The sequence below is a fragment of the Drosophila nasuta genome, chromosome 3, assembly GCF_023558535.2.
Source record: "Drosophila nasuta strain 15112-1781.00 chromosome 3, ASM2355853v1, whole genome shotgun sequence".
NCBI classification, from domain to species: Eukaryota; Metazoa; Arthropoda; class Insecta; order Diptera; family Drosophilidae; genus Drosophila; species Drosophila nasuta.
Window position 1 is genome coordinate 39,039,439 of NC_083457.1, and position 14,976 is coordinate 39,054,414.

At 41.1% G+C, this 14,976-nt stretch overlaps 1 protein-coding gene across 1 annotated transcript; it reads right to left on the minus strand.

Moving 5' to 3' along the window:
- Positions 1–11,649: 11,649 nt before the first annotated feature.
- Positions 11,650–12,500, minus strand: LOC132790019 (NADH-quinone oxidoreductase subunit E). The gene has a single exon (XM_060798429.1). The coding sequence runs from the start codon at positions 12,421–12,423 to the stop codon at positions 11,710–11,712; it is 714 nt and encodes a 237-aa protein (XP_060654412.1). The 5' UTR covers positions 12,424–12,500; the 3' UTR covers positions 11,650–11,709.
- Between the last annotated feature and the right edge of the window lie 2,476 nt (positions 12,501–14,976).

The window sequence follows — 14,976 nt, forward strand, 5'->3', positions numbered from 1 at the left end:
CCACTACAACATGTCTGGGGCATGAGGGGCATTGTTGCTGCTACTGCTGTTGCACGCTCTGCACGATTTTGCAAATAAATACAAATAACTTTGATTTTCCAACAGTGTTTCCCCATTGGGAGAGCAGACAGTGCCACACACACACACACACACACACACACACACACACACACACACTGCAACGTGCAACGTGTGACGTTCAACAGCAGAAGCATTCAAATTAAACTTTATTTTGCTGCCTGCCACATCTCGTTGCATACCTTAGGGCGTCACTGGCTCGAAATTGCAGATTGCAGGCTTGATCACATTGCCAGCCGACGCTGAGGCTTGCAAATGAACGGCATTTGAGTGGGAGAGGAAGGGAAGTAGAGGGGTGAAGAGGAAGGAGAACAGCCCAGACAAACAGACGAACGTGCTGTGCATGCAATACAGAAGCTTTTTTGTGGGATTTCTTGCACTAACGTCACAATATGCTACACCAATTGCCAACGGAATGGCATGGCTTGGCACTGTTTCCCTCCCTCTTTCCCTCCCTCGAACTCAGTCAATACATTGTAAGCCCCCGCTTGGGTGTGACACAATAGTTTACACTTGTATTTCTTGCAGTGCTGTGGGCCCATGATTTACGACAAAAAAAAACCAAAAGAAATCATCATTGAGCCGCTGTTTTAACCACAAAGTCAGCCAAAGTCGCATTAAGCATGCGCCTGACAATTATGCAAAATTACTGCTAATTGCACAGGAGTGGCCAGTCGATGTAGTTGCAATAGTTTGAGTTTTATCTCGACCGACTAGATACCCTACAAAAACCCGAGTTTGGCCTTCGCTTTTGTTTGTAATGTGAAAATAATCCAAGCGTACGTTTTGTGCTGTTGTTGCCAACAAAATCAAAGTATTAGCAGCAAGCAGCAACAATAATAAAAGTAGCAAAAGCAACAAAAACAACAACAACAACAACAGCAGTTGAGCAACAGCAGCTTGAACTTCCGGCAGGCGTCGCCGCCATGGCCACGTGAACCGAACGAAGGCAGCAAAACTTTTTACATGTGTGTAAGCGAGAAAGGGAGAAGAAGAGTATAAGTGTATGTGTATGTGTGTGTGTTGTGGGTGAGCTTGTTGTTTTATTCATATACTTTTGCGCCCGACTATTTGCACTATGTGGAGGAGCTGGCTTTTATTTCTAGAGACGTTCGAGCCCTTCGACATCGTTTCAAGGGTTGCAAAACTGAACTGCTATTTTTATGGCCAACTACAAGGTTGGTTAAGAGGTTCGTCGGGGAGGTTGAATTAAGTTACGCCACTTAATGATGTTGCTTAGCAAATTGAAGCAACTAAACACAAACATAATTGAAACAATTTTCTCATTATAATGACGACGATGACGACGCCGACGACGATGATGATGATGATGACGATCAAGTTGTAGTAAAAGAAAGAGAAAGAGGGGAGAAAAACTGGGAGCCAGGTGCTGCTGACGCAAATTGTTTGGCTTTGTCTGTGAACCTGACAAGGCAGCAGGTAAACAATGCCGGCTGTTGCCACGAACTCCCGCTTTTCCCCCTTTCTTGCTTGCGATCCCTTACGACCTCACGTCAAGCAAATATGCGTCGTCCTCCCTTTGTATGTTTGTGTGTGTGAAGAAGATGAAGTACTCGGGCACGGAAGTCATAGCAAAAGTTGCAGGCGCGCGCGCTTCTTTTTAGCGAATATTGCAAATAAAATGCTGAAAGTAGTAACTGGCAAAAGAAAAAACCCCCGACAGAGGCTTAGGAAATTGCAGTGGATGCAGCCGCAGCTGCTGAAGGAAACGCAATGTTCGCCATTGCCAAGAGGAAGTGCAGTCGCTGCCTTGATGTTGGGCGTAGGCGGTGCACGGAAGTTGTAACAAGTTAATGGCAGTTTTCAACAAGCAGCCGACGACGACTGTCAACCTCTCAAGTGCGCCAGGTGCAACAGCAACTGTAGCAGCAGCTGTGGCAACAAAAGCAGCAGCAACAACAACTTCATTTAGTTGCCGCCTAAAGTGTATTGAAGTTGGCACTCAAGTAGCGGGCCAAAGTAGCAGTTAACGTGGCCTAATAAAGTTGCACTGAGATTAAATTTACCAAGTACTAAAAGACAACGCGGCGTATGCGTGATCTCTGCTCTGGGAAAGCCAACGGCTGTTTGTTGCTTCCTTTTATTTTTCTCCTTCTGCTTTGGTTTTTTTGGGTTACGCCTTTTGTCTTGGCCATCAGACAACGACACGACATCGACGATAACGTCAACAACTAAGTATGCTTCGACTTTTTGAGTTCTTGTTGTTGTTGTTGTTGTTGTCGCCTCTTTTGGTTTGTTATTGTTGTTTATGACGGAGAGCCATTAGCAGCTCAATTTACACAGCAAAGTCGACACTCAGGCTCGGGCTCGGGCTCCGTCGCTGGCTTTTTTGGGCCCGCAAACGCGTGTGCATTGCCAATACAATATTTGGCATTTGTTTTTGCACTGCCCCCGCACTCCCTCACTTTCTCATCGCTCTTCACATTTCCGGTGCTAAAAGCCACCCCTTGGGGGGGTCAAGTGGTTCGCCTAATGGACCAACAACTGCAATTCGATATGGACCCCGATCTCTATTTCCCTTCTGCTGTGCTCTCAAATGCTTCATCACATTGGGCAAACACAAAAGGCAAAAGCGCCCGAAACAAAATCAAATTGCTTGCAAATAGCTAAATAAAAGGGCACCAACAAAAGCGTTGGGGGAGGGACGGAGTGGGGAGGGGCGAGGCATTGTCTGATTACCCGATATTATACAGGATATTGCGGGGGCAAATGAGGAACAAGTTTGCGCTGCGCAAATTAATAACAGCAGCTGAGTTCAGTTCAGTTGAGTTCAGAATTTCCTTGTTGTTTTCACAGACACAAGCAAAACACAAAGCACACCCGAGTCTAATGCCTGCAGGTTGACGTACGTGCTGCGGCATTTTTATTAGGCTCTACTTTTTACGAGTCTCCGCCAAAAGCAGCAGCAGCAACAGCAGCAGGAGCAAGAGTTGAGAGGCGTCGTCATGCCAAAGTTGGAACTTTATCTATACGCGCCATGCAAAGGGGAGAAGGGTATTCTAACTAACGTCTGCAGGAAATGTATGTAATAGGCAGAAGGCGGCATCTCCGTCCCCATAATATATATTCTTGATCAGCGTCTACAGTCGAGAAGATTCATGTCCATCTGTCTGTCTTATGTTATGTGGCAAAAATGGCTGCTGTAGTCATATGTAAACTGTTTTGTTTGACAATCTAGTATATTTTGAGGTATATTTTAAACATAGTAGTATATCAATATACCAAGTAAAGCCTGTGGTATATTTTGCACACTATGCTATATTTTAAATGGACTATATCGATATACCAAATATAGTCTTCGGCATATTTCAGTATTTTTTCGCTATATTAATTTGGTATATTCTAAGGATAATACCGTATTTGTGTCCATAGCCTTCATTACATTTTTAGTATTTTTTGGAATATTATTTTAGTAAATTATAAAAAGATACCGTTCTATTTTGGTTTTATTGCAAATAAGGAGCGAGTATCTTGCAGTCGAGCACATTCGACCAAAGCTTTCTGTCTTTTTTTTTCGGAAGAACAAACTTTGTTTCCTTTGGCCATAAAAGCAACAGTGGAAGTTACATTTTTAATACGCTTTCAGCGAACGGGGTAAACATGTCGTCGTCGACAACGTCTATTGACAGCATCGGGTTTAATTTATCAGCAATTCAATATTACGTATACGCAATACTTGCTAAGGATTACCTTTTGTTTTATTTAATTAGTGAGGCGCCGATACGGGATTCGTTGTTGTTGAGTAGCTTTGATGACTCCCACAGCTATCATTGTTATTATTGTACTACAATATACTAGTAGAATGAGGTGTGTGTGTGTGATGGGAACGTTTTATTGGCTGCGCGCGGCCGTGACTGAAAAATGTCGCTCAATTAAAATGGAAACACTTAAAATTCAACACTTAATGCCGTGCGTAAAATTAATGCCGAGCACCTAATTAAATTATGTTAATTACTTCAGCAAGTCTATTAACAACGCAGCCCACACACAATGATAGACACGTACAACAGCACAGGAACTCAGCCCATAACTTTGTTAAAGGAATGAGAGAGAAAAAGGTGAGAGGAACGGGAAAAGTGGAAGGCAGGCGAACGACTTTGGCTTTGGGCTTTAGCTTGGTTTGGTTTGGTTTTGGTTTGGGTTTTTGCTTGGGTTTGGGATTCCAGGGCGAAAGGCAAACATCAAATAACTTTCAATCAATTCCAATTAACAACGTCCATAAAAGCAGCTCAAAAATAGATCCACAAAGTGCACATAAGAATGGCAGGACAATTTAATTTAAAATTTAATGGCAAAACCGGGGCAAAAGGCAACCAGTTTGATGTTGTTATCAAAGGCAACCGCAAAGCAGCAGCAGTAGCAGCAACTGGGAACTCGGAAGGGTGCAAGGCAACGATGAGCAGCGAAAGGATATTGTAATAACCGTAGCCTGACACGCAACCAACATCGACACGGACCATGGAAAAGTATGTAAGTTGAATGCAGCTTGGAAATAAAAATGAAAATTGCAGCAAAACGCGAGAAAGGAATGCTGTTTTACAGTTAGCAACAATGGCCAACAACGGGACGAAGCCACAATAAAAAAAAAGGGGAGAAGAAGACACGGCCAGGACACGCAAGACAGACAACAGCAGAAGGAGGACGAAATAAAAACCGCAAGCACGCCAACGCGCCACAACTAGAAGGAAGAGAACGAGAAGCAGTAGCAGGACACTAAACCTGATGTCTGTCCACTGCTGACGACTTTCGAGGCGAGGACATATGCGAGCCAAGTTCATTTTGCACTTGCAGTGCAAAAATTTAATCAAGAAGTGCAACGCAGGGCAAGCCCGCAAGCCAGTGAACCACATTTCGACCCCCTACACTTCTCATCACCCACTCCTCTCCCCACTTGCTTGCCACTTTCATTTCTCTTTCGTCGCACACTAACAAAACTAGTCTTGGCCCAACAACACGCGCCAGCCCCTTGCGTGTAATGCGAGATTCGTTCAACATTTACAATGATTTTGTGATTCTTCCGACACTTTATGGCCAGCCAAGCTGACAGCCCCCCAGCATCATTCTCGCTTGTCCTTCTTCTCCATCTCCTGTAGTTCCTCCTTCAACATGGACACGGACACCAGCAGCCAACAACCAAACAGCTCGCAGCCAACGGCCAACATGCTCGGGTAAGTTGTGTTTTTATGCGACTGAGTATAATGGAGTGAAAGACTTTAAGCAAGCAAGCGAATGGCCTTCGACCATGCTCCATCCTCCATCCTCTATTCTCCATCTTCTCCATCTCCACCATCGCTGTATTATGTTCTGTTCCAAAAAAAAAAGGGGTTCGCTTCCAAATTGAACCAAAAAGTGATGGAGAAATGAAGCAGCTGACGCTGAGCCAAATGCCAAATGCCATCACGCTGGCCATTTGATATCGCAGAGCAGCTGGCGAAATTTCCCAGCGGCTGAAAGCTTTTCGGCTAGCCAAGAGAGAGTCAAGAGATCTGAGACTCCTTGAAAGATAAAAAAAATATTTGGTTAATTCGATTTTTAGCTATGATTGTCCAAACGCAATTCTTGTTGATTACAAATACTCAAGGGTTGTGACTGGGCATCGCGGCTCGAAATGAGAATACTCCCAACGATAACCAAGCAAGAAACAAGTGAAGAGTGTAAAGTGTGGAGCGTAGAATGAAAATGAAAACTAATTAAAACATTTCCCCCCATAGTTTCATGATTAGCATTTATTGTGAAATACTTGAGAAATACAATAAAAAATTGCAAATAAAATAGTTATGCTTGGAATGCTTTTTATGAGTTTAGCGAGTGCAGCAAACAGCAGAAAAATATAAGGAGAAAATTTATAATATAAATTCTTGAGCAGTCAGGCTAAAGTATTTTACCTCCCACTTGAAGTAAAAAGTGGAAATCTATGATCAGCATATTTAGCTAGATGACTTGTGAAATTATGAGCAAATAAATAACGCACAAAACTAAAATAAAGCTAAATCAAATTAAAACTAATTAAGAAAATGCAAACTCATTTGTTTTAGATAGTTAAATGAATACAAATAAATATTATATTTATTTTGAAGAGAAGAAATAAATCAAATAATACAAATATTTCCAAGACCATTTTTAGTAAATACTCAATTTTCATTTCATAATTTGATTAAACATTAAGTGAAGTATGCTTGGCATGCACTAAATTCAAATGAAGAGTTATTCAATATTCAATTGAAATAACTCAAATAGCTGAGTGCTTTTAAGAATGCAAATAAATACAAATTAAATATTAGGTAAGAAGCAAAGATTCATTTAATGACTAATTAGTGTATATACATATGTGCTTCATATGCGAGTTTTGTTTTTTTACCTTTGAGTATTAAAAATAATTATATATTTTTTTCGTTCCACTCATTATTAAGCAGCGAAGTAAATGAGACGGTAAAAACTGGTAAGAGCTGGCTGCTAATTAAATTGTGATGAGTTGAATCATTATTCGTGGCAGACAAACAAAAAAAAAGGTATGTTTGGGTTTGCTGTTGCTGGGCAGGAGTCTCGGTATTATCCTTGGATACTATCGCAAAAGGAGCAGCAGGAACGCAGCTCTTGAGGTACAAAGTTTGAGTACGTTTTTCCTTCTACTTTATTTTTTTGCTGTTGCTTATACGAGCAGAGTGGCAAAATTATGTTTACGATTTTTCTCATGTAGTTTTGCAACAATTTGTTGTGGTAGCACGTGGAGAGGAAGAAGAGGAGGGGGAGCTGAGCGGAAGCCAGGCGAATGGGAAAAGTTGAATGTATTATTTTTTTTTTTGATTATATAAAACAAGAATTCAGTTCGCTCGCTCTCTCTCTCTCTCTCTCTCTCTCTCCATCTACATAGCAACACGACTTGGGGAAAAAGCAACAGCAAAAACAAATGAAAGCAGCAACTTTTTGCATAGAAAAGCTATTTTTCAGCAAATATTTGCCAAGCATATTTATTTCGCCTTTCCACCAGCCACTTTTGTCAAATTATGACTTTGCTACTTTTCTTGCAACGCTTTTCCTCCCTCTCTCTCTCTTTATCTGCTCAACAGTTTTGCTTGTGTGTGTGTTTTTCGCACAAAACTATAGCACTAAGTTGCCATGACAGCCCTGCCACATTATACAACAAGTGCTCGAAATAATAAAGTTAACAGCACTTTAATAGTTAGCTCGTACTCGCCTTCGCCTCCGCCTCTCTCTCTCCGCTGGCCACTCCTTTTGTTTCTGCCATTGCCGGTGGCAAGTGGCAGACGCCCACAAAGATTGGACTTGGGATTCGGATTGGAATTATGGCAACAGCAACGGCAACGTCGACGTCAACGGCAACGGCAACATGTTGCCGGGCAACGGGCACAAGCATAAATGAGGGGCTTATCCTATCGAGCAGCACAACTTGAGCAATAAAATTGCTTTTATGCTCCCGGTACGAACGAACGAACGAACGATGAAGATGATGATGGCAGCACAGTCGTGAAATATTCTTGGCATGCTCATTGGCCAAAGACAACGTAGAGAAAAAAAAGAGGCAGCGGCGTTTGAGAGTCAGATAAATTTTCCACTTTGATTTTGCGCTTAATAAAAGTCAAATTTAAATTCGGCTGACTACGCACACTTTCCTCCTCCCCTTCACTCCATAGAGAGAGAGAGAGAGAGTCATGTGTGGAGACGTAGTACGTTGTTCTAACAATGGGCCAGAAGCCACAGCAACAACAGAAGAGAAGCTGCAAACAGCGGCAGATTTTATTGCCAGCTGATGACACGATGAGAAAGAGAAAAGGACATGGAATAGAGAGTGAGAGCAAGAGATATAGAAAGACTGGCACACAGCTTAGGAATGTAATAAACTTGAAGCGCCTCGAACTCGGACTTTTATGGCATGCACATAAAAGGAAATCTGAGAAGCTGCCGCTATGCTCTAGCTATAGCAATAGCTTTAGCTTTCGACTGTAGCTGGTCCCAAATGGTGGCAAACGAAGTCAAAGAGTCGTGGCAAAAACGCTGCAAACGTACGCGGCTGCCAACTAATGAGCTCTATCAGGCTGGGATAGGGGGTCGTATGCTTAATATCGCTAGAGCCAGAGCAAGCGCCAGTTGGAATTGAATGCAGCCTCAAAGCGCTTATATAAATGTTTGGAGCGCCCAAAGCGCCAAGCGGAAAGTTGTGCATAATTCAATTAACTAGAAACATGCAAATGAAAACTTTGTTGGCGACAAGGCCGCCGGGCAAAGGCGGATGCAACAGCAGCATCAGCAGCTGCAGCTGCAGCTGCAAGTTCGTGTTCAAAAGGCGCCAATTGCCTGGATAAAAGCAGCCAAAAAACGGAGCAGAAAGAGTTGCGCAAGGGAGATAGATGGGAAGAGGGTGAAAGAGAGGGAGAGAGACATGGTCTCAAAGCTGCCGCTGCCGCTGCCGTTGCTTTTAATGCTACACCAAATTGGACAACTCTCCAATGGAATTGCGCAAAAATATTTCTAATTATTTCCGAGCAACCCGAGCACCGAGTTCTTCCATTCCCTGCGTTGTTGCTTAGTCAACTATGCGTGTATATCAAAAGTATGAAATGCAATAACGTAATGAGTAATTGCGCAAAAGTAATAAAGGACAACGACAACGCAGCAGCGGAGTTACGCAAAAAAGGCAGCATGCAATCTGGCCAAGGATAACAAGAGGATACTGCTGCCAGCAGCAATTATGGATGCGGTAAGCAGAGCCGAGGGCGAGGGCGAGGGGCACACAAAAGTTGTCAACGCCAGGCAACGGGCAACGGGGCAAAACTTAAAACAAAAGCCGAGGCTAGCCAACTGAGGGGGCGTGGCCAGCGGCGGGAGGTACGTGGGCGTACGTGCAACGTGGCCGCAAAAAGTTGTTGAAGCTCAGCTCACGCGTTGCTGCCGCGTGACTTCAGTTGGGCAACTGCCATGGCAGCAGTTGAGCCTCGACTGGACGCTTGGCTTTACCCAAGTTGGGGTCACCAACTGGCCTGGTATGTAGACGAGTGTGTGCGAGTGCGAGTGTGCGACTGTGTGTGCCTCGTGCCGCGTGTCAGCGTCCAAAAAGGATATTAATTTCCCAAAGGTGCCGTTTCAGCCAGCGAAAATCACGCAAAATGCGCACAAGGGGCGGCCAAAGGGGACGGAAAGCACAGCTTAAAACAGCAGCAACAACAACTGAAATATAAATAAAACTTACGCACACACACACAGTCACACACACACTTCAACTACCATTGAAACACACGCACAACACAAATTAAAAACTTTCAATAGCAACAATTTTCATTTAAAAATTCATCGCCATGCGCTGGGACCTCGACAATAGGGCCCACTGTGTACGAGGGCGTCGCACAGTGGGACTGAGAGAGGGCCGGGGGCGTGACGTGCTGCCACTTCTACTCCTGATACAACGACTGATGTTGCCAGAGTTCCTGTTGCTGATGGCCATTGAAGCGGCAAACAAAAGTGACAAACAGATTTATTAAAACTGGAAATCTGCATTGTTTGTTTGAGTAGAACAGTTTGTCTAACAACAGCAGCAACAGCAACAGCAGCAAACAACAAACAACACAAAATGCAACGCAAAATGTTTCAAAAGTTATTGAAAACCCAGCTGAAGGACGCCATTTGTTATCCTCGAATATATAGTTGCACTTAAATATGCAACTCAATATTGCTGCCATCGATGAAAGTTCAACTTTTTACTTGATACTAGCGAAATATTTAGTGTACAAATATGTTAGATGAAATATATAAAACAATTGCAAGGAAATTTTAAACAATATCGCATTGCATATCAAAATGAATTCTTATTCATATAGAAAATTCTGCACTGATAATATTGAAGTCAATAAAATGAATTAAATTTAAAAACCTTATCAAGAAAGATCAAAATTATATCACATTTCACTTCAATCGATGTACATTTTAACGTATATATATATAATAGCATATTGTGCAATTTTTGTTTTTTAACTAATAAAGTAAATGAAATGTAAAAAAATAATGTCAACTACATGTACTTGTAAATTACAAAGCATTTAATTTTAATGAGCGGATAAAATACTTAAAATGCTATCAAAGAAACTTCAAAAAAAATCATATTTGATCATAATATCTATTAATTTGTAAGTTGGTCTATAAAATGAGTGAAATATGCAAAATATTAGCACGGAAATTTAATAATAAATCACTTTTAGTCGAATAAAGTATTTCAAATAATTTCAAGAATATTCTAGATTGTAGAACATTTAATCTAATTCTTTATAAAAGTTAAATTTAAAATACATTTTAATTATGATTGAAAAGTAACGACTTTTCCCTGTTAAATAAACTGAGCAATGTATTTAAGATTTGATTAGCTATTTTAATTTTATTTTTGAAGATTTTGAAGATAACATTAAAACCACACTATTTAAATAAAGGCTTTTATTGTCATTAATAGTAAGCTATTACCAATTGAATAAATTGTGTTAAACATATTTGAAACTTACATTTGTTCTGAATTCGTTTAATTATGTTTTGACAATCGAAATTTAAGAACCATTTAATCGTGTTTTAATTAATAAAGACATCTTAAACCTTTCACATTCAAAAATTCTAAATTAAGTTGTACAATAGTTATACAACACAAACGAAATAGTAAATAATAAATGAGATGTTTAAAGACAATTAATTCGGTATTCTAATCACAACAAGTGTTGCAATTAATCAGCAATCAAAATGATTTAATTCGCAAATTGATTTCGTTTAAGGCAATAAAAAGTGTATAAATCAGAAGCAGAAATCACACGCCATTGTGTTTTATCTATTAATTTGTAGTTTAATTGGATACATTTTGTGAATGAGTCTACTCTATGTACGAACGTGTATGTGGCCATAACGAAATGTGGCAGCAATAAAACAAAGCTGACCTTTTTGTTGCCACACGAGGTAGCAGAACGTGAACTTGTTGGGCCAGGGTTGAAGAGGGGGAGAAGGCGTGCAACAATTAAAACTATTTTGGCCAAAACAATATCGACGCTGTTGCTATCGCAGTTGTTGCAGCAGTTGTTCTTGTAATTGTTGTTGTTGTTGTTGTTGCATGTTGTGTTGGCTGGCAACATTTCATTAGAACGCCAAAGGGGTTGGACCCGAGGTCAAACCACAGCATGCAATGCGAACCGAACCCAAGCGAAGCGAAGCAAAAGTGGGGGAGACAAGACAAAAGCTGATTACTTGGCTGCAATGGCTGACAGGACATGGAGCAAGAGCAGGAGCAGGCACTAGGCCAGGGCCAGGACTCCCGACTCGGGCGTTGTTTCGCGCTTGATTCGCCATGGCTGCCATTTCTGTTTGTTTGTTGTTTATTTTGCCAGCGCAACGAAATTGCAAAGCATGTCCTTCTGCAAGGGATGAACTCGACACTACACAATGCACCGAACGAGGACGCGAGCAAGGACACAAGGACAGCGACAGAGACGGGAGCTTAGCTAAGCAGAATAGAAACAGCTGCGATGGCAGCAGGAGCGCGCATAATAAGATGGACACTCTCGCACACACTTTCAATGCTCGCTGCTGCCACAATAAGGACGCTACATTTTATTGCTCACAAGAATTTGCTCAACATTTCTTCGGTTTGCACAACTCCTGCATGCCAAAGCCAGCTGGCGGTGGCTCGATGAGGAGCGTTGTCGGTCCCGAGATGGGTTCACTGCAGAAGCGTCCACTTCGTGGCCCAGCTGGCGGTATCACATCCTGCTTTAGATTGTCCAGTATACACTCCAGCTCAGACACCGTCAAATCCTCATAGATGTCATCGTTGATGCCCAAGACAGGCGCATTGACACAGGCCCCGTAGCAACAGGCTGTCTTCAGCGTGAACTGCATATCACTCGAAGTCTCGTTCTCCTTCAGCTGAAGCACTTCCTTACAGGTGTTCAGTATGACATCGCCGCCGCGCAGATAGCAAGGCGTCGAAGTACAGACTGTCAGGCGATACTTGCCCTCGGGATGCTGTCGGAACATGGTGTAATAATAGGCCACCTCCCAGGCCTCGAAGTGATCCACCTTGATCATGTCAGCCACCGCCTTGATGGCTGTGATAGGCAGCCAACCATACTGACGTTGAGCCAAGTCGAGCAGCGGCAATAGTGCACCGCGTTGCTCCTTCTCAGGATAGTTGCTGAGCAGGTCCTTTGCTCGGCACAAATTCTGCTCGGTGAACTCGAACTTCAGCTTGTCATACATGTTGCTGGCATCGAGCTTGCAGCGATTTGGTTGCTTTAGCAGCACGCGGCCAGGCAACTGGAGTAGTCCTTTAACAATGCCAAACATATTTGCCTCGAATATCGTATGTGTGTATCGTAAGAATATATATGTGTGTGTGTTGAGTGAGAGATGGAGTGAATGGGGGAAAAAATGATGAAAGTTTTTCCGCTTGCTTTGCCCTTGCCTTGTAGTTTAGTATTTCAATTTGATATTGAAATTGTCAGCGCTTTGTTCCTATTACAACACGCTCCTCTTCTCTCCTTCTCTCGTTCTTTCTGTGTGTGGCAATCAAATTAGCGATACGCCATAGATTGTAGAGGAGGTTGTGTGCTTGCCATGGCAACAATCGTCATTTGATGCGTCTGGCGCCAATAACTAACTGGCACAATATGTCAATCAGTACCCGATCGACTGCTGCTTTTATTGGATGCCCAAGCTACGGGCTCCCTTGACTCTGACTCTCTCTTACTGTGTCGCTGACTCTAGAGCCCCCAACGTGCTGGAAATTGCTCAAATTGTTCAAATTGCATGCCCCGCCTAATTGGCAATATAGAGAGCCAAAGCAGCAAGCGTGGAGCAGCATCAGCAGCAGCAGCATCAGGAGCCTCTCCACTCTCCACTCAATTGGGGCGCGTGTCGCAGTCAATCACTTTGATGGGACGCCATTGTTATCAACACCTGTCCTGGCTCTTACTTTTACTTCCCCATTTACAGTTCGCTGTTTGCTGTTCGCCACTTGCCTCAATTTTTACAGCTATTAATGTGTCCGCTCTCCCTTTCTCTCCTCCCACTTCAACTCCAACTCCACATAAAGTTATATCTCGTAAAACGCATTACACACATGTAGTACCAAGTGTCTGTCTTTCTCTTCGTCCGTTCGTCTATTGTGTAATTCTGCAAAGTGTCTAATAAAATTTTGCCATAAGCGTTAATCGATAATGGCTGTTAAAATTGCCATTGATTGCAGATCACATGGATTAATATTATATGCACATTCCACAAGCAGAAAAAACAGAGAAAAAAGGCCGTAATAAAGATAAAAGTCAGCGCCAACAATAAACGCACAAAAACAATTGAAAACTCTTAACAAGCTGGTATCCAATTTCTTTAGAATATTAAGGAAGCCTTAGTAGCATCCTGTGCTAAATTTAATACCTTAAATACATTGTTTGATATGATTATTAAAATGGCAAATAAGTGTATGTATAATTCTTAAGTAATTGAGATTGTAATCTATTATCATATAGTAATATAGGAACAAATAACGTTGAAAATTCTAATTACGATAAAAATAAAAATCTCGCCATAAAGAATTGAAAAAAAAATTTTATCGAAATAATTGTACCTAAATAATTTGAGTGTAAACACACCAAATCCCGTTGGTTGTCTTTCTAAATCAATAATAAGCTTTGTATCATATGTGTCATGCAGAAAAGCTTCATCAGATATTAATAAGAACAAATTTCAAAATGCAAACATTAATTAAAAATAATCTCATCAATAACAAATGTAACCAACTATATCTAAATCAAAATCTCATCGTTAAGAGTAAACTTAATTGAAAAATAAATAAACAATTTGGGTGTATATCCTTAAGCAAACTATTAAACAAAATCTATAGTTATGCTGCATTTAAAAATAATAAGTTCAAGTACCAAGCAACATGAATCAACTTCAAACATAAATTTAAAACGTTGCCATAGGCAATTCCTAACAAATGTAATAAATAAATTTGATTTGGCCTTGAATAAAATACAAACCAAAAATCTAGTTGTTTATCTATGCAAATTAATAATATTTTTAATCAACGAAAATTATGCAATAAAAACTCAAATCAAATCAACGAAAGTTTGGCAATGAAAACTCCAATCAAATTATATATAATATCAGTTGTATAAAATCTGTACAAACCGCAATAAAATCATAAAGCAAAACTAAATCGGTTTGATTGGTTAACGAATTCAATGGAAAACCGCAAATATTATTGGCAACTGCGTTGAAAATAATTTATGTTGTTATTATTGAGAATATTTCGCGGAATTTAAAGTTTATTTGAATCATTATAATTAACAAGCATAGTTTTTGTTTTTATTATTGAGAATATTTCGCGAAATTTCAAGTTTATTTGAATGATAACATGCATTGAAAATTGTTTTTATTTATATTGTGGAAAAATATTTCGCAGAATTTAAATTTATTTGAATCAATATAATTAACATGCATTACAACTAGTTCCTGTTTATACCCGCTACCCATAGGGTAGAAGGGTATTATAACTTTGTGCCGGCAGGAAATGTATGTAACAGGTAGAAGGAGGCATCTCCGACCCTATAAAGTATATATATTCTTGATCAGCGTCAACAGCCGAGACGATATAGCCATGTCCGTCTGTCCGTCTGTCCGTCCGTCCGTCTGTCCGTCTGTCCGTCCGTCCGTCTGTCCGTCCGTCCGTCCGTCCGTATGAACACCTAGATCTCAGAGACTATAAGAGATAGAGCTATAATTTTTTTTCGACAGCATTTGTTATGTTTGCACGCAGATCAAGTTTGTTTCAAATTTTTGACACGCCCACTTCCGCCCTCGCAAATCAAAAAAATCGAATAACAAGCCTAATTTAAA